The sequence below is a fragment of the Tachysurus fulvidraco genome, chromosome 15, assembly GCF_022655615.1.
Source record: "Tachysurus fulvidraco isolate hzauxx_2018 chromosome 15, HZAU_PFXX_2.0, whole genome shotgun sequence".
In the NCBI taxonomy this organism is placed as follows: Eukaryota; Metazoa; Chordata; class Actinopteri; order Siluriformes; family Bagridae; genus Tachysurus; species Tachysurus fulvidraco.
The window spans coordinates 12,720,235-12,743,913 of record NC_062532.1 but is presented as its reverse complement, the minus strand read 5'-3'; the positions used below and the strand labels follow the sequence as shown (position 1 = coordinate 12,743,913).

Here is a 23,679-nt window from a genome sequence, read left to right as displayed (position 1 = left end):
TACTACTGGACCAAGGCCAGGAAGAGACTGATAGACCTCAGCCATCCCAACACTCCATTGTGCTCTTTGTTGTAGGTCAGGGGAGCTCTTCCTGTCCCTGAATACCAGCACAGATAGAATGAAGAGGACTCACTCATCCAGGATTTGCAGAGCTTATATTGCACATAACTGTACATGTCTGGACTTTATTCATAATAGTCAACCTATTCTGTAACAGATCTGCATTGTTCTGTTATATTTGAATATTTCTATATACATTTCATATCTATACAGTTCAGTTCTATACTTATTGTAATTCTATTTTAGTCTGTGATTGTATTTTATGACGTGTACAGTTAAAAAAATTACTATATTATATTGTGTATTGTTGTGTATGTGAAAAAAAATTTGAAAGTGAGCACAGAACAGTGGGTAGCAAGCAGTGCTGTCAAGATTTTCATGATATATGCAATGCAAATTTTTACAGTAGGGCCTCTAATTCTACATAGTCTAATAAAGGATTCTGTGCGAAACGAGAGTCTACTCTTTTGACTGTACTCATAAAGTTGGTGCCAATTAACAAAATACAAAGGCTCATAATAGCAGAAAATTATAATAAACATATATAATTGTAAATAATAAACACAATGAAAACATATATATCTATATTTAAAGCAACAATTTGTAGAACTCATGGAAACCCCATTTTAATTTTTATACAACATTTTAGCAAAAAATGTTGTTATATAAAGTATTTTACATTTCTATACAAAAAACATGACACGGTAATTACAGACAATTTCGTTTTAAGGCATCGTATCATATCACATCAATTCAATATAAATCCTAAATCATTTTCCTGGTAACCGCAAGTCAATGTAGAGTTGTAGGGAAAGAGAAAATATCTTTATTTCTTCAGCCTCCTAAGGAGATATTTTTAACATCTATTTAGTCAAATAATTTATTTGATTGAGGCTCCTTTCTTGTCCTTTGAACTTAATAATGCGATTTGCATCTTCATTCAAACTACGCAGCTTATCCATGTGTTGGTTAACGTTCTCCTCCATCCACTCCTCCACAGAGTTTGAGAAGTAAATAGCCATCATCTCTTTCTTGAATGTCTCCATGAAGGGATCCCACATTTTCATCAAACTAACAAGAACAAACAGGAGAGAATTGACCCGGGTCAGGATTCTACATAATAACAACAGATAAACTGGTTTTGTTGCCTGATGACTGGCAAATGAGCTGATGGTGGTTTTTAAGAGGATTTATGGTTAAATCTGTACACCATATTATTTTAAATGTGGAGGTTAATAAAGTTAACTAAACTGGTGACAAGGTTAAAGAAGTAAGAAGCACATGTACAAAAAAAAAAACAACAACAAGTTAATTCTTTATACTTTTCTATTGTGAGCTAAACTTATGCTGTTCTGTAACTCATCTAAGACTCAAAGCTGCATCAATTCTTAAGTTTATCTAACTTATAGTGACTTATGAATAATAGTGTTACGAACTTTATGCCGGTGGTGCTGTTGATATGATAGAAGAGTACTGGGAGGTCATTTATGGCCACATCAGTACATCAGTATATGACACTGCTAAATTCTCATACAAAGGTAGGTAACTAAAATAATCAGGCACTTTTAATCAAGCATTAAAAACTGAAGTTAAACAGACTTACTCGGTCAGTGTACCCAAGAAATATCGAATATTCCGTGGATTGGCAAAGTTATATTTTCTCTGGTAAGGGCCGAACGATCCTCTCACGAAACTGTTCATGGAATCAAACATACACAGCAACAACATGGAAAAACGGTGGTTAGTGGTGCATATAACCATACTGAATGATTTATTACAGGCTTTAAACTTGTTTAACTCTAAAAAGGCACTCACTAGTTTTGGTTTATTTTTTCAAGGGACTGCTGAAGTTCATTGTGGATTTTTTTAACCATTTTATAAACTTCACTACCTGGAAATGACGCATTTCCATTACTGGAGAACATGAAAAGAGAAAATCACAGACAAGCATAATCAGCATTCCTACTAAGAACTCATATATAGTAAAAAAAAAAAAAAGAAAACAGTGTTTTATACCAGCTATTAGCATTGAGGTCAACTTTGCAGCCCAAAAGGTTTTCTACCTCATTTTCAGCTGTACGATTAAATGAACCTGTGTGAAATCATAAACAATATGGGGTAAGTGTTGGCTACAGGTGCTATTCCATTCTTTCACATTATGTCTTATTTTGCTTCTCAGTACTCACCATATTTTAGAGTGTTTAGACAGATGGCTAGAGAGGGAATGGCCACAGGAAGCAGTTCACACAGCACTGTGTGATGCTCATATCTGAAACATTAACATTCCATGAAACAGTCTCGGTGATTTACAAATACTAATGTTAAAGGTTACCTATACATTAAGTAAGAATATATGCTATTTAAAAAAATACTCTTGCTGTTTCCTCTCCAAAAAAAAAAAAAAAAAAAAAACCCAAAATGTTTTATTCATTGTGTACAGCAGCAATTTGCTGACTAATTCAGTTCATAATTTCTTAATGTATTTAACTGTATATAGCTAGGCTTGTTTGTTGTGAAACATTCATAAAACAACTTAGTTCTCGATATCATTTACATCATAGTTCCAATGATTATTATTATATAATAACATTAATTATAGACTCTAGACAGAACTGAAGGCAGAGTTTTAAATTGAGTGTAAAATGAAACAAACGCTGAATAAACAAACTGGTGGCAAAACAAACACAAGGATATTACTGAGCAAACACAAAAACTGGAACAGAGCCTATAATAATGAGCAAACACAACAATCAAACACTAGTATTGACAAAGGGGTTGAATAAGGTGACTAAACACTAAATAAAATGAGAATAAGCCTGAGACATTAAAGCAACAACCGATATAGAGGTAGATACAGAACATGTGGCAACGTAAACAAAAGCACAACAGAAACAGAGGTTCTGTGTACAAACAAACTGTATGTGCAGGGTTGCCCTCTGGTGGTCTGGCAGGGAAGTGTCCCAAATATCTGTCAGATTTTAATATGAAGTATACATTAATCTGTCCTAAAGTCTTTCCTGTGGCTGAAACCTTGACCATTACATATCACAAACTCCTTCCATAAATCCAAAGTAAACATCTCTTAACATGTCTTCACTGCGTCAATGGTTGTACATTATTTCTTTGTCAAATAACATGCATTTTAACCATTTAAACCATATGTTAGCCATTATTGTGGAACTTATTTAGGTCCCTGTGAATCAGTTTATACTATAGAAGCAATGACATTAGAATATACATATTAAAATAAGACCGTGAATTACTGTTGTCAGAGCTGCTATTATAGAAAATTTATCAGCCTCTTCTGAGTAATGTGAGAATTCAACAGCACTGTGCTAGAAAGGCGTTTGTCCTTTATACTTATACATAAACAGACTGTATACAGTAAAGCAGTGAATCTCAAACTGTAATTAGCCAGAATTTAACCAGAAATCCTATAGTTTAGACTATCAATCAAATAATTATACAAACCTTTGCCAGCCTGTTAAAGCAATGCCATCTAATTTTATGGAGGGGTATTTAGACATGGAGGCCATGACTTTAATCCAGGAAAGATGATTCTGTAAGTGCAGATTGAGTGGTGTCCATCTTTGGTCAACGCCTGAAGCTCCTTTAAACGCACTTGCAAACCACACATTCTGAAATCCAGCTTTTTGGTAGTTAGATAACAGTTGTCCTATAAATAAAGGCATTTAAAACAACAACGTCAACAACAACAACAAAACATCATAACTACATTTAGTTATAATTAGTTCTTACCTATCTGGGATAAATTAATTTCTGCACCATAATTCCATATCACAGGGGATGCTATACTCGGCAAACCAGATTCTACAACAACAAAACATTATTTATTAAACAAATAAAAAATTAGACAGACCTAATTAATTGAGAATGTAACATGATTTTCAGTAAACATTAAATTATTAATGTCAGTCTATAGTATTATATTTTATCTTTCTGTTCAAATTGCAGTTTAGCCTGAAATACAGTTTTCACACATTAGGAGCATTTTTCAGAATCAACTAAGTGGAGAAATTATATTGGCCATGCTATTATGTTTGTAGGTTCTCATGATATACCTATGATTAAGTCGGGGTCGAGTTTCCTGAGCATGTCTTCCCAAAATATAGGTTTGATTCCAGGACACAATTCAGTCAAGAAATGGCAGACCTTTGTCACATGGTTAAGGAAGAGGTTTCCTTCGCTTCTGTTATTTTGCTTCATCCAGTTTTTCGAGTGCTCGCTCTCACCAAGGCTATAAACCTAAACATTCAGTGTAAATGATGCCTCATTTTTATTAATGCAATATCTAATAATCAACTGACTGTCCAGAAGTTAAAGTGAAACCAAACCTCATCAGCTCCAATATGAAACCATTTTGTTTCAGGGTGCTTCATCAAAACCTGAGTTAGCATTTCTTCAATCAGTTGTAAGCTTTCAGGATGCAAAGGGTTCAGGCTGTTTGGGAAGTCATAAACTTCTCTCAAGTCAAAAAACTGTCCATGTTTCAGCACAAACTACACAAGAAGAGAAGCAGAATTTTTTTGTTATCTTACTTCCGTATAATCCATTGGAATGGGATTAGAACATTTGGTTGCTTTGTTTGTTAAAAAAATACCCTCATTCCAAAAGAGATTCTAAACAATCCCATTTGAGCGAATAATCTGCCTGTTCCTATAGCTTTTGTTGGGCCCGCAAGGATCCCAGTCCCAGTGCACATCTCTACAATTTGTCTGAACTGTTAAAGTAAAAATATTCGAAATGCTAAGAACTACCAGACCTGAGTCTTCACTTACCTCTAGATGTCCAAACACCTGAACCAGTGGTATGAGCTCAAGATTGTAGAGGTTAGCCAGGCTCTTAATTTCTTCTATGTCATCCTCACTGTTTCAGATAATCAGAATCAAGATATTTATTTAATTCACCATTTATTTTGTCTTATTGATCAAGCACAAATTAAAGTAATCTATCTACTATAGTTTGAATGTGATAATGTGAAAAGGGCAAATTAAATAGAGTTGAATCAGTGGCCTAGATAGAGAGGGGAGAATTTTGAGTTTGAAATATTTTCCAGTTCCAAATGTTTTGTTTATGATTATGAATCAATGTCATATAATAACTTTCATTATTGTGGTGTTCAAAACTATGGTGAGAAACAGGATATTTGCACAGATGATTACACAGATCACACTGTGGTTTTTTTAGTTACTGTATCCATCCACCCCCAGGGAATACTTCCTGGTTAGAGCACTGGTCTGAATCATACTTTATTAATCAATATACAGTATAAAAAAATATTAAAATCACCATTTGTAACTTTAAATGTGCAGAAAAGCAAGCTCACCTGTATGAAAAAGGTGACCTGAGTATGTCCAGCTTCCCTTCATAAGGAAACATATCCTCATACTCCATCAAGATCCCATTAGCGCCAAGACTGGAGATTAGTGGAAAGAGCTGCAAATAATGAAAGACCAAGCTACTTAACTGAATTCACAGTTGCACAAGTGCAACATTTCTGAGTTGTACAAATTCTCCCTCACCTTCTGAAAATAAGTGACTTTAGGTGCAGCCCCTTTAAGATCTAAGTGCACTACATTGAGGGGGCCTGTGTACAATCTCACTTTGGTTTTTAATGAGCCTGGTACTCTTAGCTTTGTTTTTTTGATATTCTTGTAGTTCCTTGGTTTCTTAATTTTTTTTTGTAGACTTGGATTTACATGCAGCATGGTGGGTTCATCTTTACCATCTCTACGCCAGAATTGACTTGGACTGAAGACATGCAATGTTTTTCTTGTGAAGACTCCACTTTCTGGGTTTTCCCTGTAAACAGATGATCAAAATAGCAAAACTGGTTAGAACCAACAGGACAAAGGTTCATGTATAGATAAGCGCTGGATAAAAATCACTGCAGAGAATTTTAAAGAGAGTTTAATGAATAAATTGGAAACTAAAACTGACCAGTATCACAGAGCTCAGAAAGTGACAAAGCCATTATTTGGATGTTCAAAGATAAATGTGTGGCATTATATTGTATGACCTTATTCTAAATTTCAGATTTATACACTTACCTGAAATACAGCCTTGCTGCTCCAAATACAGCCAGGCAGCCGATCAGCAGCCTTATGAGAGTCTTATAGTCCATAACCCTACTAAAACATACCCCCCAAACACATGAAATAACAATCCAATAATCAACACAAGATGCCTGAAAAACAAAAAGCACTTATCCAGACATTACATACAATGTACAACATATCAATTAATCAATTATTACAAACAATAAATTCAAATAGAATACCAAAAAATATGAAGCTGTTGTGAACTAATGTGCCCTAGTTTTTGAGAAGGCTTGGAAAAGCACATTATTTACCTTCAAACAGAGATACCTGCAAAAGCAACTCTATCAATTATAAACCAGTTTGGCTTCGTGCGTGTCTCAGTGTCAATTCAGGAAAGGGATGTCACTAAATCCCTTTAAATAATAAGGTATAATAATATATAATATAATAATAATCATCGCACTTCATTATGCAGCTAAGCTTCTCACTGTTCTATCGTGCTGTGCAGTGTACTGTCATGACTCAGTGACACATGACATACAAAGAATTTGCTAATAACTGCTTTGAATCTTTTAGGTTTGAATCTTTGTCGCTATAGATCTACCCGAAAGCATGTCTCACTTAATTTTTTGAGTCTTATTTCTAAACATTTTTAAAAAAAAAAATCAGTTTACTTTTAATATCTTTTCATGTGTAACTCTTATTTAAAATGTTGACTTTGTTTCAGCGCTGAATTCCATCTCCCACAATGCATCTATGCTTAAAAAAAGGACACTCTACTCAAATTTACCTGATTATTGAATGCACACACCTCCACACACACTACTCAGTGCAGTTTGAGTATCTAACTGGTTTGTATTCTTGCCTTTTGCATTGTGGTTTGGATTTATTTTTATTTTTTTGCCATTTTGAATAAAACCATTCACTGCAATGCTCATGACTTTTTTTTGTGCAAATGCCAAAAAAGTAAAAAGTACAAGTAGTAAATTACACTACAAAACACTGCACTTATAGACACAGGGCCAAGAAAGAATTCTTCTTCTTCTTCTTCTTCTTCTTCTTCTTCTTCTTCTTCTTCTTCTTCTTATTATTATTATTATTATTATTTCATTCATTTTCTACCGCTTATCCAAACTACTCGGTTCACGGGGAGCCTGTGCCTATCTCAGGCATCATCGGGCATCAAGGCAGGATACACCCAGGATGGAGTGCCAACCCATCGCAGGGCACACACACTCTCATTCCCTCACACAATCACACACTACGGACAATTTTCCAGAGATGCCAATCAACCTACCATGCATGTCTTTGGACCTGGGGAGGAAACCGGAGTACCAGGAGGAAACCTATGAGGCACGGGGAGAACATGCAAACTCTACACACACAAGGTGGAGGCAGGAATCGAACCCCCAACCCTGGAGGTGTGAGGCGAACATGCTAACCATCCTATTATTATTATTATTATTATTATTATTATTATTATTATTATTATTATTATTATTATTATTATTATTATTATTATTATTATAGAGAATGTTGCTACCTCAAAAATACATATTTAATTAATCTTCAATGTGTTTGAACCTTTTTTAACTTCTGTATTGTATTCTGGTCATTGTAAACAATTTTTTTAATTAGTCCATTGGTTTTCCAGGAGGATTACTTTAAAAAATGATGGAGAATGATCATTTAATGACAGGGAAAATAATAATAAAATGAAATTTAATGACAGTTTTAAATTAATCACATGAGTATGAGCCCAACAGATATATGCAGATCTGTGTGAGCAAACAAATGACAAAGAACTAATCGTAGATCTTTAGATTCAAGATAACTTGTTTGTTATTCTGCAAGAGGGTTGCCAGGTGTGATGCACAATGATACATATAATGCATATAATTCTGTACAATCACATATGGATAGTGAACAGTGCTGTTTCTGACAAAAAGAAAAAGAGAAAGAAAGAAGAAAAATTTGTCTAACTGTGTATTTCTGCAGCTGTTGTAACTCAGAAGCAAACTAACAAACACCGACTACTCCAGCTAGAGTTCCTACCTGTATTCAGATTTGCATAGGGAGCATTACTTCATGAATTCTGTATAATTCTATTCTGTTATATTCCTTCCTCTTCGCTCAGGAAAAAATAACAAATCTGAAGGTTTTACACAGTGACAATGAAACAATGATCATTTTCCAAATGCATACATGAATATATATACAGTATATATATGTATAAGGTAACTAAACCACTTGCAGGCAAATTTGTACTAAACACGGTCTGACACCAAAAGGCTTGTTTGCAATGTACAGAGAAACACATCAGAGGTTCCATCTTAAAGTCATAATCAATAGACAATAATCATCATTTATAAAGAATACTTACATCATTAGTGTCACTGAAAGTAGTTTCCTTTAACTTAAATGATATATAGAGAGTGTTCTACATTGATCTGCTCCTTCTTTGCTTCTTTCTGGACAAAAAAAATAAATGTGAAATGTCACCTTTCGTCACGCCCAAGCAACTCCTGCATCATGGGTAGTAATTTAGGAAATTATTCTTGGTTGAGCCTTGAGGGCAATCATCTTCACGATTTACCATATCTCAGTACATACATACACGTGTGTGTGTGTGTGTGTGTGTGTGTGTGTGTGTGTGTGTGTGTGTGTGTGTGTGTGTGTGTGTGCTGCATGCAGGTGAGTGGGTGTGTTCACAAAAAACACAGGCTGAGCAAGTCAAACTGGTATGCATTTCTGAAAGGCCATCTGTGTAGATGGAAAGTTATTTCCCAGATCTTTAATAAACTGAGTAAAATGCATTCCTCCCTCTGGATGCCTAAATAATAACCACAAACACAATGTATGAACTAGAACTGTGCCCATTACCAATGATTGCATGTGTGCTATAATTTCATGCTCATTGGTGGTTGCTACACAAACTTTGAAATCAGAATTAAGGGGCATCTAGTCTAGTCATCAATAGTCACTGTATCTCACGTTGCCACACATTTGCCAACTCTCGCTGAAAAATAAATGTTCTTTAATTTCTGCGTCTCCTAAAGTCCATACGTCCTTTGGTCGATGCTCTTTTCAGTTTTCTGCTGCATATGATTGGAATCATCTGCAGCTGACTCTTAGGCTTAGTTCATTTATATCGCTTTCTTTCTTTAAATATTCAATTCAGTCACTAACTCAAGATCACTGTTCTTGTTTATAGTTTTTTGTTAACTCATCTGTGTTTGTTTATTGTATCAGCTTTCATGTTGCCTTTTGGTCAGGTTGTCATTGTAAATGAGAACTGGTTCTCAACTGACTCACCTGGTTAAACAAAGAAAAGAAAGAAGGGATTTTCAGCATTTTCAGTGTAATTTCTTTGCATCTTTTTCTGTCTTGTTGCTCATTTACATTGACATTTGGTAGATACCCTTATCCAAAGAGACATATGTTTCATTAGTACAACTGAGCAGAGGTGGGATTTGAACACACGAGCACTCACTGTACTGTTACTGGTACTTAATGAAGTAACTGGTCCTAAATTATTCACGGGGCCCTAAGACCTGGTTTTGGATAGGGAGGGCATATCTTAGCTTCAAATTACAGAAAGAACCCACATTTAATTCAAGACTAGTTAATTCTTATGTGTATGATTAATGTACAGTCCAATTGAAAAGTACTGGAACACCAAGGCCATTGCATTGAAGACATTGTACTTCCTGATATTTACATCTAGAGATGTTAAATAACATTTTTAGAAATGTAATTTTTTTTAGTGACCAAAAGCATACAAACACATAATCCTAAGGTAAATGAAACTTATTAGCACATAATGTTTAATTGCATATTCCTTGCTTGCCCTAACCTGATCAAGCTGGTTACCCAATGCAGCCACGCAAGCCCAAGCAATAACAACCTCCACCATGCATAGAGATGTGCTTGTATGTTTTGGATTATGAGCAGACTCTTTCTTTCTCCACAATTTGGCATTTCACTTTGGTATTTTTCTTGCAAGGTCAATTATGATTTTACTTTATCGCCCTGTGGACATTGTTGATGTCACTGTCTGTTGTTTTGGGGGTTTTTCTTTACAGCTTTTTCAATGTTTATATCTTCAGAAGTTTCCTTGGCCAAACTGTTCCATGTCTGATTCAGAATGTCTTGCTTATTACCCATAAACAGTTGGTATGACACGTTAATTTTCCAATCAATCAGTGTAACAGGGCACACCAGAGCAACAAGAAACACCTGCTACCCAAAGGTTCTAATATTTTTGATCACTTGAAGAATGGGTGTGTTCAAACAAAAGGTCATATTATCCAAGTTGTTTAACTCATCTAGATGTAAAATCAGGAAATTACAGGTGAAAATCTTCCGTCCATCTTTTTCCCCTTGTTTCTTTTTTGATCTCAAACTCAGATGTCTTAGTTTATAGCAAAAATATAAAAAAAATAATTGCCATTCCAATACATCCAGAGAAAACGACATAATACACATACAAAGTTCACATAGCACAGCATCATGTTGCCCCATTACACTGATTTTTTTATTTTTAATCTCGGGTTGTGTTGTGTTTGTGCAGGGAATATGAATGTTTAACTACGGGACAAACAATTTAAGGCTGTACCAGATTCAACAATGCATTCAATTTTCAGGTGTGGGTGTGTAAAAGAAAAGAATAGTTAAGTACAGTTGACAGTTTTTTATGAACAGTTCCGTGCTGAACTGTGATAGCAAGCAGGATCATTTCTGCAAATGTTTGTCTTGCCTTGTAGTACACAGTTGGCAGGAATCCTTTGCAAATTTTGACTCCTTTTGCAAATCTGTGTTAGACCGCTGTCAAAGCAAATCAGTGTAATCCAGTTCTAACACATGTAGTTGTAAACCAAAGAAGAACTGATTATGAATTTAATTTTCCATTTAAGATAAAGATCTAGGCAATACTCAGAAACATGAGACAAGCGTGGTCTCACATTAGTCAAGTCAAGTCAAGTCAAGAAGCTACATAGTGAAATGTGACGTTTCTCTGGGACCGTGGTGCTACAGTGCACAGAACATAGCTAGAGAAAACAACACAGAGCTAAGGATTTAAGTAAGTTAGTCCAACCCACTTAAATTGTATCTGTGCAAACTGGTACAATCAGTGCAAGACAAAAAGATAGTGCAAACAAACAGCACAAATCACTACACTACAAGACAAAACAAAACGCACCCTGACTTTTTGTTAAACAGGCATAAACCCAAACAAGAATAACTCAGCACTCTTAGAACAGGCTTTGTTCAAACACTAAACAAGATAAGCGTATAAAACCATTTTAAGATTAGAATTTCCACAGACCAAATGACAGAGGGAGATTTTGCAAAGCAATACTGAGAGTCTCACTAAGAGAATAAGGCATTATCGGATCATCAGTGTGATAGGGTTGGGAGAGCCAAGGTTATTTTTGTTTATTAGGTTGCTACCCTGAAAAAAGCAAATTGATTTTACTTAATACAAATGCATATCACATATTCAATGTGACTGAATCAACTTACATTAACACAATTTGTCACCTGAAGAACCTGAGCTCACCTGAACTGAGAATCAATGCCAGGTCAATGGTGCCCTGCTGCAGTCACGTTCCAGCAGCAATAATTTATTTTTACTTATTCTACTACATACAATCTTAACTGTGTTAATCTAATACTATAATTACCTTTCCTTGAAGGTCCAAAGTCCTTGTGAGATACAAGCACAAAAGCTCTGAATGTCTTTCAGTGCCTAGCTATACATACGAAGGGAGGAGATCACAAATTGTACAGGCACATCATAGTATGTTGCAATAATTAAGTCTGAACTATGAGGCAGGGCAGATAGAGTCCGTTGATGACAATGATAATGCGTTCTGGGGAATAAATATTTTTGCCTCACAAATTAGTCTTTAGTAACATCCTCATTAAGATCAAGCCTGAATAGGGAAATACAAACGGAGGATTTATTCTCTGTTGAACTTCCTGCTATGCTTTTTCTATTTCAAGCATAAACAAGTGTTTATTTACCTCTCAAACTATAGTTTAGCTCTTTCCCTAGTAAAAGCTACACAACGTAATAATAATCTCTGCTTGACCACAAGATTCACCATAATCCTGTAAAAGTTTCCCTATTATTGACAATGAATCATATTTGAGTAATAATTGTGTCTTACTCAAGTGTCTTCTGCTGTAGAGGCTACCGGCCTTCATTTTCATGTTCATTTAAAAAAAAATTCAAATCAAATGAGCAATTAAGACAACAACAACAACAACAACAACAACAACAACAACAATAATAATAACAATAATAAAAACAACAACAACAACAACAACAATAATAATAATAAGAATATTAAAAATAATAATAAGAAGAAGAAATATTAATTATTATAGAAAATATTTGAAAAAATATATGCTTTGCCATTTTGGGCACTGTAACAATGTACAAAAAACCTTATTTCAATCTAGGAAAAAGTTTAAACATACACATTGTACTTTAGATAGATAACAATAATTTACTGTTCTCTAATTCTTATTAAAAAGTTTTCATTCTACTGCGCGTGCGAGGGGCGGGGCTTTACCTGAGTGGGAGGAGCCTTCAGAGCTAGCAACGAGCTAATGTCGCGTTTGGTCTCAGTGTTATTATTGTATGGAGGTCATTCAATATGGCGTCCCACTTTAGCGGTGTATTACAACTAACTGATTTGGATGATTTTATTACACCGTCCCAGGTAAACGTATAACAGTACTTATATGTCACTAGACTTTTACCGTGCCTCTGTTTTTAGCTAACGAAGCTAGGAGTAGCTTAGCACTGCAGCTAATAGTGTACTAGCATACAAGTAGTTAGCTAACAGCTCATAGCGTGACGACTCTTATTACATTTGTAGGTTCACCTGTTTTTGTGAAACAGACAGATCACATACACGTATTTATTAGTCGACACGTTTGAAACCTAAGGCCTGTTTTCATGAGTAATAATTAAATAACATGTCTCATGGTCACATGCTAGCTCTGTTGATCAGGGCGTCTGTCTCAGTGCCTGCGTATAAAAGTAGCTCCTATATGTCACAGATTAGTAAATATTCATAACATCAGATTGACTCTAGATAATTTCCCCAGGAATGCGTAAAGCCAGTGAAAGTGGACAAGAAGCAGGGGCGATCTGTGGCCAAAATCAAGATCGACGATGGCAATTACTTTCAAGTTAATGAGGTTTGTGAAGCTTTTGTTATTTTTGATAAAGATTTTCTCATTTTTGCGTGTTAGTTCCCACCTACTGGGGATAGATAGAGGAGACACCCATCACACACCATCGTTTATCTCCTGTCACACACACTATCTATTTATTGTATGTATTTATGCATTATTAAGGTATTATTGGAGCAAAATAACTGAGCACTGGTGACAATAGAACTATAGTTGGACACTGTGTGCTCACAACATATGCAATTTTAAAGTCGAAGTCACAGTGAAACATGCTTTAGGAGTTGCAAACTTTTAGATTTTTTTTTGTCTCTCTTAAACACAACAGTTACATCATTTCATCACCCTGCAGGTTCACAGATTCTCTTAAATGAATCTCAAATTAAGAACCTCATATGCTTAATTTTTATCTATAGAGAATGTATTGCAAAACATATTCACATACTTGTATTAAGAAATGTGACGATGCATTTTGCACATCAGCAAATGAGTATGCGAATACGTGCAATGTGAGTTGCACACCTGTAGAATATTGTCTCAGGAATACATTGTTTTTCTTGAATCTTTTTCTAGTACTGGTTAAATCTGCTACTAGGCATTTCAAATGCTGTTTTTATTTTAACTCACAGTTTCACACCATTCAAACTTTTGCACCTCATTTTGTCTTCTAAACAAGACTTCAGTTCTGTCAAACTGAAGCACATGTGAAGAGACGTTTTCTGTAATATTGCATGGATGTGCAAACATTATGATTCCTACTAGTTCCCCCCAGTAACAAAGTGAATCATGGTTCACATTTACAAGGACTAAAAATCTCCACTTTTTTGCAGAGCTTGTTTTTTGGTGCAGTATTAATCTGAACTGTTCATGATGTTGTTACCTTGATTAGAGTCGGAGATAGGGTTGCTATTTCTATGACTGATTGGATCCAGTATGTTGTATGTTTTGATTCAGACTTGCATTTTGTTTCTAGGATGGTCACATGCAGAAGTTGGAGAAAGCCAAGATCACTCTGAATGATTGTCTGGCCTGCAGTGGCTGCATCACATCAGCCGAGAGCATCCTGATCACTCAGCAGAGTCATGAGGAGCTATACCGAGTGCTCCGCCTCAACAAGGTACTAATGTAAGGTTTCTGGGCATTACTCATAAACAGGATCAGACTCTGATCAAGTGTGCAGTGCATGCTTGTGGGAGACCTTTGGATTCCAAGATTGAGCATCTCTTCATGGACTGTTTGAGTTTCACATGCACTCACAGAGCCTTTTTTTAAAAAAAAAAATTGTTAACAATCTCTTACATGTTTGCACTCTTTCAATACACTTCCATTTACAAGCATACAATACTAAAAACTGTTATTGCTTCAATTCTCAAATTATTGGTGGTGCTTCTGCTGGTCTCAGCTGTAAATAACAAGATTATTTTAAAGAGTTTTTGTCTTTGTTTCCCGAATGATGATTATAATGTGGACATACTTTAAATCAGCATAAGATTCAATAACAGCATCCAAGAAGACCACATCATGTGAAGCTATAAGAATGTTTGTGTATTATATTGTTTATTGGTATAATATAATTAATAATGTACTAAGTTGAAATACTTCAGTAGTCTGGCATCCCAGCCAGAGTGTATTTCTGCCTCATGCTCAGTGTTTAGGGGATGTGCAGCAAATCCACCACAACATTAAGCAGGATAAAGCACTGGGTGTGGATGTGATTCAGGGGTTAATTATGTTTTTGGAAATGCTCTTGTATGCTGTATGAACTCTGTGGTGATCATTGCATGCATTTTCCTTTTCATAACTTCTTGTGAGTTCACAGATACTGGGATTCGGCTTATTATCAATATGCTTGTGATACTGTTTTCCGTGTTAAAGAAATATAAGTGACGAGTGTCTCACTGTGCAGCAGAGTAGCAGCACTGAGCAGAAGCTGGTTGTAGTGTCAGTGTCCCCACAGTCTCGAGCTTCCCTAGCCACACAATACTCTCTCAGCAGCAGTGAGGTGGCCAGGAGGCTTACAACCTTCTTTAAAAATCTGGGTGAGTAGTGGAAGTTGGGAACAGGCCAGAGATCAGACCATTCAAACCTTTTATCCTGAGCGACAACACTTTTTTCTCTGGTTTATAAAGAAATAAATGATATGGTTCAAAACATACATTTATGCTGCTATTCTGTATGGTTAGATTTGCTTTTACTGATAAGGTTGTTGTGTGTGCTATATGTCAGGTGTTCATTATGTGTTTGACACTGGCTTCAGTCGCACCTTCAGCCTACTGGAGAGTCAGAGAGAGTTCCTCGAGAGGTTTGCTCGGAAAGAAGAGGACAAGAAAGCCTTGCCTTTGCTGACCTCTGCCTGCCCTGGTAATAAACATTTTCTTTGCCATTAGACTCCCCATGCAATTTTTGCAATGTGAAAAGCTCAGGCTCCTAGCACCATGTCTCAGAGGTTAGATATGGTGATCACTGTTTACATTAACATCTACCTTAGTAAGGCTAGATCTGGTTGAGATATCGTTGTGAACTGCTGAAGTCACAGTCTTCAACAGTTTGTTTCCCTCCAAAAACAAAAGTTTCCAGTTAGGCAGTGGTGAGATTCTGAGAGTTGTGCTCAAATTATACAAAAAAGATGTTCTTCTCTAGGTAAAGAGTCTCTGCAGAGTTATAACTCATCATTTATAATCATTAAGGAATTTATATAGAACATGCCAAACAGTGAAAGTTGGTACATTTATGGCATTTGGCAGATGCCCTTATCATTCATCCCATTTTGTACAACTGAGCAATTGATGGTTAAGAGCCTTGTTCAGGGGCCCAACAGAGCTTACAGCCTTCGGATTGGTACTCCAAAGCCTTAACCACTAACCTACCACATCCCCACAATCAGTTATGATTTATTATATCCTATGCATGAATTCTGCATGACATGATGAATCTACAGAGCAGATCAGATGCCTTGCTTGAGGAATAACTTCTAACAGTAGACGCATATTTGCTTTGAGAACAGGTTGGATCTGCTATGCTGAGAAAACGCATGGTGACTTCATCCTGCCTTACATCAGCACAACACGTTCCCCACAACAGATGATGGGTTCACTGGTCAAGAGGTTCTTCGCTAGTCAGCAGGTGACACAAATCATGGTGTTAAATGTAATGATGTGTTCTGCATTCCTTGATTTATTTTTTCCCTAAATCCTAATGTATAATAGACAATCTTAAAATTACTGTTGCACAGGGTGTTGAACCGCAAAAGATTTACCATGTGACCGTAATGCCTTGCTATGACAAGAAACTGGAAGCTTCCAGAACTGATTTCTACCTTACAGAGGCAGAAACCAGAGAAGTGGACTGTGTCATTACATCAGGTAAGGAACATCATAAGAGAAGAGATGCTGAAGTTTTTTTTTTTTTTAGGCTTTTTTTAGGCTAAAAAAATCTCTGTATGTATGTGATGCTGTGAATTTGACCAATATCTAGGAGAAGTTCTCAAGATGCTGGAAGAGGAGGGTGTGTCTCTGAGTGATATAGAGCCAGCACCTTTAGATACTATGTAAGTTTCCATCTGTAGAAATGACAACAATATGGAATTAAAGAATAATTTCAGTGCTATTGCAAGCCTTTGAGGTGAAGCCTCAGGACGCCAACCTAATCCCTTTCCTGTTTAGTAACACTCTACATGTTGTGTGTTTTTATGTATCATTTCTGTGTGGGTGTGACTGTAGGTTCAGTAATGTGTGTGGTGAGGAGTTGTTGTGTCATGCTGGGAGTGGTTCAGGAGGATATCTTCATCATGTTTACACTCATGCTGCCAAACAACTCTTTGGAGTTGAAGTAGAGGAACTTACATACAAGACCCTTAAGTAAGTGAAATCAAGGCAAATATAAAAATATAATAAACAGGGTATGTTGATAATAAAAGGTGTATGCGGACCAGCCTTAACATTAAAACCACTGACAGTAAAGTTTAAAACATTAATTTCAAGTCTTAAAGTTGATGTGATGGAAACAGGAAAAATTGGGCAAGCAGAAGGACAAATAGGTCGAATTGCAATGGCTAGATGACTGTGTGAGAGCATCTACAGTGTCTTGTGTTTGTAGTCTTCTCAGTGTGCAGTGGTTAGTGCTTACCAAAATTGGTCCAATGAAGGACAACTGCCATCAGGGTTACAGACACCCAATGGTCATCTATGCTCGTGAGGGGCGAAGGCTAGCTTGTTCAGTCCAGTCCCAAAGAAGAGTTACTGTAGTACAAACTTCTGAAAATGTTAATACTGGTTATTACAGACCAGGTGTCAGTACACCTGCTAGAACAGGGTCTTAATGACTCAAAGCGTTTTACTGATTACAGCTTTAGCAGACCAGATATGTGACTGTTAAACCTGTGAAGTTTTTGTTATTTGAATTGTCATGTTTTCTGTCTCACTCTTGGTACATTGCTTTATATCCTGTGTATATTCTGTAACAGAAACAAGGACTTCCAGGAAGTCATTTTAGAGAAAGATGGAGAAGTCCTTCTGCGCTTTGCTGCCACTTATGGCTTCAGGAATATTCAAAACCTTGTGCAGAAGTTGAAGAGGGGAAAGTCACCATACCATTTTGTAGAAGTCATGGCATGTCCATCAGGTAAGAGTGATATGATCAAATTTGTAAGATGAAAAAGGGGAAAACTATAAATGTGTATTAATAGTGAGAAACAATACATTTTAAATCAAACTGAAACCACATCAGTTCAACAGTGATTGTGTCCTGATATTTTTTGCCCTAATAAAAGGTGATCTGTAGACCTTTGATAACCATGTTGATGCACAAGCAACAGCAACCAATTATACACTGATCTTGCATTAGTGAACTTGTACATAAGCTAATGAACTAAAGACGCACAAATGACCAGGAATCGTGATAACTCGATAATCGTGTTGTAAAACAGAGCACAGTGTATGTCCTTCACAACCCATCAAACCTTCTAATACAGATAATCTGCACTTGATTCGTCCTTGCCTTTTTGTTTCAAAAGCAAAACATTGTGTCTGTTCTTGTACTCGGCATGATCTGAATGTGTATACAGGGTGCCTGAATGGAGGAGGTCAGCTGAAGCCTGTAGCAGATCAGTCCAATAAGGATCTGCTGCAGCAGGTGGAAGCAGCATACAGAGCAGAGCGGCCGTCTGTACCTGAGAAGGATGAGCGCATCACTGAGCTTTACCACACATGGCTACAGGGAATGGGAGAAGAGAAAGCAAGAGAGCTACTTCACACACAGTATCACACCGTGGAGAAAAGCAACAACGGACTCGCCATCAAGTGGTGAAAAACCGAAAGCCTGGTATCTGAATGGTAGAGTAATGAGCTCATCATCACGATCTGAAGTACCATCAGTGTTTGTGAAGTTATATCTACATATATATTTCACAAGCTCACATAATTCTGGCTTTGTAACCTGGTGTTATTTTATGACAATTATATAAGTACTGAAACAAGACAGCTGTTTGAAATGAATAAACTGGTAATGTTTCTTTTGTATAAAAAAAAAAAAACAACAAAAAAAAAACATATCACAGGATGCACAGTGTTTGTATGCTCAGCAAGTTTTCTCCACTTGCAGTTCACTGAGCCCTTCATGTGCCTAAACATCGAAGACATTGAAAGCAGCACAAAATGTATACAATTTATATATTGGTAATTATTTTAGGTTTGACCTAATCCATGCTTTAGTGACCAATAAATTGTGCTTTAATTAATTTTATCTGTTATTTGTAGGATGTGATCCCTGTACCAGCAATCAGAAAGCTCATTATTCCTCTGGGGGAATGTATTTCCTGTTCCATTGCTCTTGACTTGCACATCACACAGTGAGATGGTATATTCCCTGTAATATACAGTACATATGAAAAATAATTGTCTAGATGGAATTGTGGCTGTTCAGAAACTGTGTAAATATCAATTGATCATATGTATAAAGTTACTTAATCTTTTAATATTTATTTAGGAAATCTATATTACTGAATGTTTCTCAATAAAAAGAATATTCTATATAATTGCAGCTTTATTGACTGAATATTCAATCCATGGAGAGTAATCATCTTTTTGTTAAACCAAAAAAAATGCCCTTTAAATGCATGCATGCATAAAACGTAAAAAATAATTATGTTATTTACAGTATCGTTCAGGTAATTAGTGCAAATGTGCATAAACAAGCAGAAATCAAGCACATTCAAATAAATGCCTCTTCAGTGTGAAAAGATAATTTATGCATAAACCAAGCAAACGAAGCAGCAGGTTAAAGTTATAATCACGTTCCTTCGGAATGGCGTTACTTCAGCAATAAACAGTGGCACTCTAAGCATGGTCAGGGTGCAGTGCATTAGTCCAATGATGTGTTTAAGTGAGTTTTGGTCTGAACAGACCCCATTCCAGAGCGAGCAGAGCATGCGGAGGTAAACGCTCTTTGGGCTTCTTGAAGTTGTCCTTCTCTTTTCGTAGCACACGGAGAACCTCGATAGGGTCTGACTTCCCTGTGAACTTCTGCACGCTCTCCTCACTGTGCATTATACAGATAAACACAGACCAATAACAATACAAGTGCACGCAAAACCTATATGTATAAAGACATTTGCACACAAGGTATGTAGGTTATAGTTTAAGCTTTCGCGTATTTACAGAAAATGCATCGTGTCATCAAACCCCAAGACTTACTGAACGTTACACACGACGTACTTTCAGTTCATGCTTAAGAATCAGAAAGACTAAAACATCTGTGATGGGTCTACTGTGTGGTGGATAGAAAAAAATATATTAAATAAATAAAACCGTTGGATGTTTGTGTAGCTGAAATCTGGAGAAATGTTTTTTTTTTTTTAAATATATTTACCAAAACAACATGGAAATGATTTTATTTAGTCTAATTTCTTAACAACTAGCCATTAGGACTGTTAAAAGAGCCAGATTCACAAACTCAGCTGAAAATACAGTCAAAGCATAAGCTAGACAAACACTATACATATAAGTGCCTTGCTCAAGGGCACCTCAGTCGTGGTATTGCCGGCCCAAGACTCGAACCCACAACCTTAGGGTTAGGAGTCAATCTCTCTAACCATTAGGCCAAGACTTCCCTATACACGGTAACTGTAGATGACCGAGCAAGGACATAAAAATATTTCAACAACATCCTAAAAAGACATTAATTGAAATATTTGGCAAACAGGAAAGACAAGAATTAAGTGATTAAGTGATCCCTGTCATCTTCATCAGAGTGGAAATAATGACACGACAATGTGGATCGTGTACAAATGCCACAATTTCACACAGAGGTTTTCCTGTATATAGATTAGTCTGTAGAGATATGTGTAGAGCTATTCAATAGAACTGGACAGGAATATCCAAACCTTCAAACTGTACCCAGTTTTTAAAACGATATATCGTAGAAAAAGTCACCCATTTACCACATGAAGGCTCTTCCCAGGCCACTACACAATTTTGCACTTATTTTATTGCACCTATTTTATTAAGTGCTCACTTTTCATGCCACTCGACGCTGGTGATGGTTTTTTTCAGGCTGCATTTTTCGCACCAAGTATGAATAAAGACGCACTTACGAGAGACGGAGGAACGGATTGTATTCAAATTCCTCCGATAACGTTGACGGTACTGTCGGCTTGTCGTCGTCGTCTCTCTCCTAATAATTAGCCCATTTCAAAAACGGTATGCTACAAGTTTCAATTTTTAAATGAAATCTACTAAAATTGTGTGTGAATTAAAGTTATTTCGGTGAAATGAGACTGTTAAGGAAAAAACAGGATGACTTTACCCGAGCCCAGCTGAGCTTCTCCTTCACCTTCTCGTTCTCTGGTTCTACAAGCATTGCAAACTTCAAGTTTTTTATTGTGTATTCATGACCACAGAAGACTTTCTAGAAAACACAATACTTTGAATGAGTGCAAAGAGATGAGCTCAAGAAGAAACATGAAGCAGGTGTAAATTCTCTAACCATGTCCTTTCATTTCTTACAAAATTTGACAGAGTGACATACAGTGTCTTGAGGCAGGGTTCCCAGCACCTCCATCAGGTTGTGGTACATCTGCTCTGCACTTCCCTCGAAGAATTTCCCACAACCACCGACAAACAGCGTGTCCCCTAACAATCAGAGCAGACAGGAAAAACACTAAGTTGATGTCTCTCTCTCTCTTTTCTACCCACAAACACAACACACACAAACTCCAGTACCCACTGTAGCCATGTGAGGGTCATAGGGGCTAAAGCCAGGAATATAAACCCAGGATAGGACCCCAGTCCATCATAGGGCAAATATCATCTGTTTATTGTACATTAACTAGAAGTGAATCTGAACTTCCTGAAATGAAATGCTCACTCATGGGGAAACATCATGCAAGTGATCACTGCAAAACCGGAACCCAGGTAGGAGATAATGACAAGAATATTTAATTAAAGGCACTTACCAGTGAACACCGCAGGGGAATCAGGGCAGTTGTCTTCCCACAGGAAGTAGCACATGTGTCCAGAAGTATGGCATGGTGTGAAGAGGCACCTCACATTTATAGTGTTAAACTAGAGGGGAAAAGACATCACAAGAATCTTGTGTGTTCTTTTTTTAATGTTCACAATCGACTGTTTTTTTTTTTTATTAAACTCTTGTTAAGTTTTCAAAAATAAATGTTGATGGAGGGATTAGTATACAACCTGAAGCTTTTGAACCTGATTCATTTGAGCAGAATGTGCAGATGTGGAGGTGAGAGAGATGAAAAAACTAAAGGAATAAAACTCTATGCACCCATGTGCTTTAAGTATTGCTATCTGTGGGTTGTTACACAGCATTGTGGTTAATGTAAGAAACCAAAAAGAATGTGTTAATAGAATCAACCTGTCGATGAAAGACGTTTCAACCAAAACGCTAACTCAAAAATTGATTATAGATATTTATCTTAAAGTCATAACTGTATTCCTGAAACATTACACCAAAAAAAAATTCATTCTCAAATGCTCATGTAAAACTGGATAACTTCTAAACACCTTTAATGAGACTAATTTTCACAGATACCTTGAGCTCCTGGCCATTAGTAACTTTGTGGGTCAGTCCTGTGATGCGTTCGTCTCCTCCGTACACTTGTAATTCAGGGAGGTCCTTTAGCAGAGCCTCATTGCCCCGTGCATGGTCCCTACTCAGTGTACATTTACACACAACACACCTCACACAATACACCTCTAAACACAGGGTGATACATTTAACCTCAGGATGCCAGAGTTCTCTCTCACACTCACTCACTCACTCTCACACACCCTCTCACACACACACACTCACTCACCCTCTTTCACACTTACTCACTCACTCTCACACACCCTCTCACACACACACACTCACTCACCCTCTTTCACACTCACTCACTCACTCTCACACACCCTCTCACACACACTCTCTCTCTCTCACACACACACACACACACTCACTCACTCACTCACTCACCCTCTCTCACACACACTCACTCACTCACCCTCTCACACACACACACCCTCTCACACACTCTCTCTCTCACACACACCCTCTTTCTCTCTCTCTCTCTCTCTCTCTCTCACACACACACACACACACCATCACCCTCTCTCTCTCTCTCTCTCTCTCACACACACACACACACCCTCTCACACACTCTCTCTCTCTCTCTCACACACACACACCCTCTCTCTCTCTCTCTCACACACACACACACACTCTCTCTCTCTCTCTCTCTCTCTCTCTCTCACACACACACTCCCTATCACCCTCTCTCTCTCACACACACACACCCTCTCACACACGTCACTTACCAGTGATGGTGAGTAGTTAGTATAGATGTGAGTCTCACTCCTTCTCTTTTTATTATCTCAAGCAGCTGCCAGTGAAACACATCACATGGTGTAACAGTGAAAGCAGTGATTTATTAAACTATTTCATATTGCTCTCTTACCCTGTGAGGTACAGCAGGATCTACAGCAATGGCTTCTTTACTTTGTTCATCTATTACCAAGTACATGTAGTTGTCCTCCAAAATGGAAATAACCTTCACTCTCATGGTCCAAGGCACCGAGACACACGGCACTAAATCTGGAATTTTAACATTAAGCTTATTTAATGTAGCTTCAACTATTCACTCTCCGTTTAATAGGCAGTCAAATAACATTCACTTGGCCGAAACCTAAACGGCTGCCTTCTCCCTACCCAAGTGCACTTGTGTACTTGTGTGAAATCATAGTGCACTTTATATCCAGTGGGAAGTAATTTGCAATACAGACCCAAAGTGACGTCACGCCTCCAGGTTGGTAGCGGTGTAGCAAGTAAATAAAACTCAAGAAACGACTGAACT

The 23,679-nt window shown here is 36.9% G+C and overlaps 3 protein-coding genes across 12 annotated transcripts; 1 reads left to right on the top strand and 2 right to left on the bottom strand.

Moving 5' to 3' along the window:
- Nucleotides 1–627: 627 nt before the first annotated feature.
- zgc:113333 (beta-N-acetylhexosaminidase) lies at nucleotides 628–12,844 on the bottom strand. Of its 7 annotated transcripts, none has more exons than XM_047800476.1 (15): nucleotides 12,707–12,844; nucleotides 8,506–8,593; nucleotides 6,132–6,212; nucleotides 5,604–5,883; nucleotides 5,408–5,517; nucleotides 4,860–4,947; nucleotides 4,416–4,580; nucleotides 4,143–4,326; nucleotides 3,820–3,891; nucleotides 3,532–3,736; nucleotides 2,247–2,329; nucleotides 2,077–2,152; nucleotides 1,876–1,974; nucleotides 1,664–1,753; nucleotides 628–1,131 (listed from the first exon to the last, which is right to left on the bottom strand). In XM_047800476.1, exons 2-15 carry the CDS (start codon nucleotides 8,508–8,510, stop codon nucleotides 924–926), a joined length of 1,746 nt encoding a protein of 581 aa, XP_047656432.1. In that variant the 5' UTR covers nucleotides 8,511–8,593; nucleotides 12,707–12,844; the 3' UTR covers nucleotides 628–923. The 7 variants fall into 7 exon arrangements, with proteins under 7 accessions (XP_047656432.1, XP_026997520.2, XP_047656433.1 ...); XM_027141719.2 differs by lacking the exon at nucleotides 12,707–12,844 and adding an exon at nucleotides 11,810–11,895; XM_047800477.1 differs by lacking the exon at nucleotides 12,707–12,844 and adding an exon at nucleotides 11,810–11,895 and having other exon boundaries at nucleotides 6,132–6,209.
- narfl (nuclear prelamin A recognition factor-like) lies at nucleotides 12,714–19,362 on the top strand. 3 transcript variants are annotated; one of them, XM_027141372.2, is made up of 12 exons: nucleotides 12,714–12,856; nucleotides 13,248–13,340; nucleotides 14,305–14,448; nucleotides 15,238–15,370; nucleotides 15,558–15,692; nucleotides 16,336–16,454; nucleotides 16,564–16,693; nucleotides 16,806–16,878; nucleotides 17,051–17,188; nucleotides 17,794–17,951; nucleotides 18,394–18,661; nucleotides 19,085–19,362. In XM_027141372.2, exons 1-11 carry the CDS (start codon nucleotides 12,791–12,793, stop codon nucleotides 18,633–18,635), a joined length of 1,431 nt encoding a protein of 476 aa, XP_026997173.2. In that variant the 5' UTR covers nucleotides 12,714–12,790; the 3' UTR covers nucleotides 18,636–18,661; nucleotides 19,085–19,362. The 3 variants fall into 3 exon arrangements, with proteins under 3 accessions (XP_026997173.2, XP_026997175.2, XP_026997172.2); XM_027141374.2 differs by having other exon boundaries at nucleotides 15,241–15,370; nucleotides 18,394–19,362; XM_027141371.2 differs by having other exon boundaries at nucleotides 18,394–19,362.
- Nucleotides 18,846–23,599, bottom strand: LOC113639503 (hydroxyacylglutathione hydrolase-like protein). 2 transcript variants are annotated; one of them, XM_027141377.2, is made up of 8 exons: nucleotides 23,284–23,599; nucleotides 23,144–23,208; nucleotides 22,380–22,497; nucleotides 21,781–21,889; nucleotides 21,354–21,457; nucleotides 21,132–21,233; nucleotides 20,920–20,999; nucleotides 18,846–19,865 (listed from the first exon to the last, which is right to left on the bottom strand). In XM_027141377.2, the coding sequence occupies exons 1-8, from the start codon at nucleotides 23,386–23,388 to the stop codon at nucleotides 19,706–19,708; spliced, it is 843 nt and encodes a 280-aa protein (XP_026997178.1). In that variant the 5' UTR covers nucleotides 23,389–23,599; the 3' UTR covers nucleotides 18,846–19,705. The 2 variants fall into 2 exon arrangements, with proteins under 2 accessions (XP_026997178.1, XP_026997177.1); XM_027141376.2 differs by having other exon boundaries at nucleotides 22,380–22,500; nucleotides 23,284–23,578.
- Between the last annotated feature and the right edge of the window lie 80 nt (nucleotides 23,600–23,679).

Coding starts and splice junctions, on each gene's coding strand:
- zgc:113333 (XM_047800476.1), bottom strand. Junction 4,327..4,415: donor TTCATATTGGAGCTGATGAG/GTTTGGTTTCAC, acceptor CTGAATGTTTAG/GTTTATAGCCTTGGTGAGAG. Junction 2,153..2,246: donor TCTAAACACTCTAAAATATG/GTGAGTACTGAG, acceptor GATTTCACACAG/GTTCATTTAATCGTACAGCT.
- narfl (XM_027141372.2), top strand. CDS start 12,791: ATGGCGTCCCACTTTAGCGGTGTATTACAACTAACTGATTTGGATGAT. Junction 12,857..13,247: donor ATTTTATTACACCGTCCCAG/GTAAACGTATAA, acceptor TAATTTCCCCAG/GAATGCGTAAAGCCAGTGAA. Junction 14,449..15,237: donor GAGTGCTCCGCCTCAACAAG/GTACTAATGTAA, acceptor CTCACTGTGCAG/CAGAGTAGCAGCACTGAGCA.
- LOC113639503 (XM_027141376.2), bottom strand. CDS start 23,388: ATGAGAGTGAAGGTTATTTCCATTTTGGAGGACAACTACATGTACTTG. Junction 22,501..23,143: donor CTAACTACTCACCATCACTG/GTAAGTGACGTG, acceptor ATGTACACTGAG/TAGGGACCATGCACGGGGCA. Junction 21,890..22,379: donor CTAATGGCCAGGAGCTCAAG/GTATCTGTGAAA, acceptor TTTCCCCTCTAG/TTTAACACTATAAATGTGAG.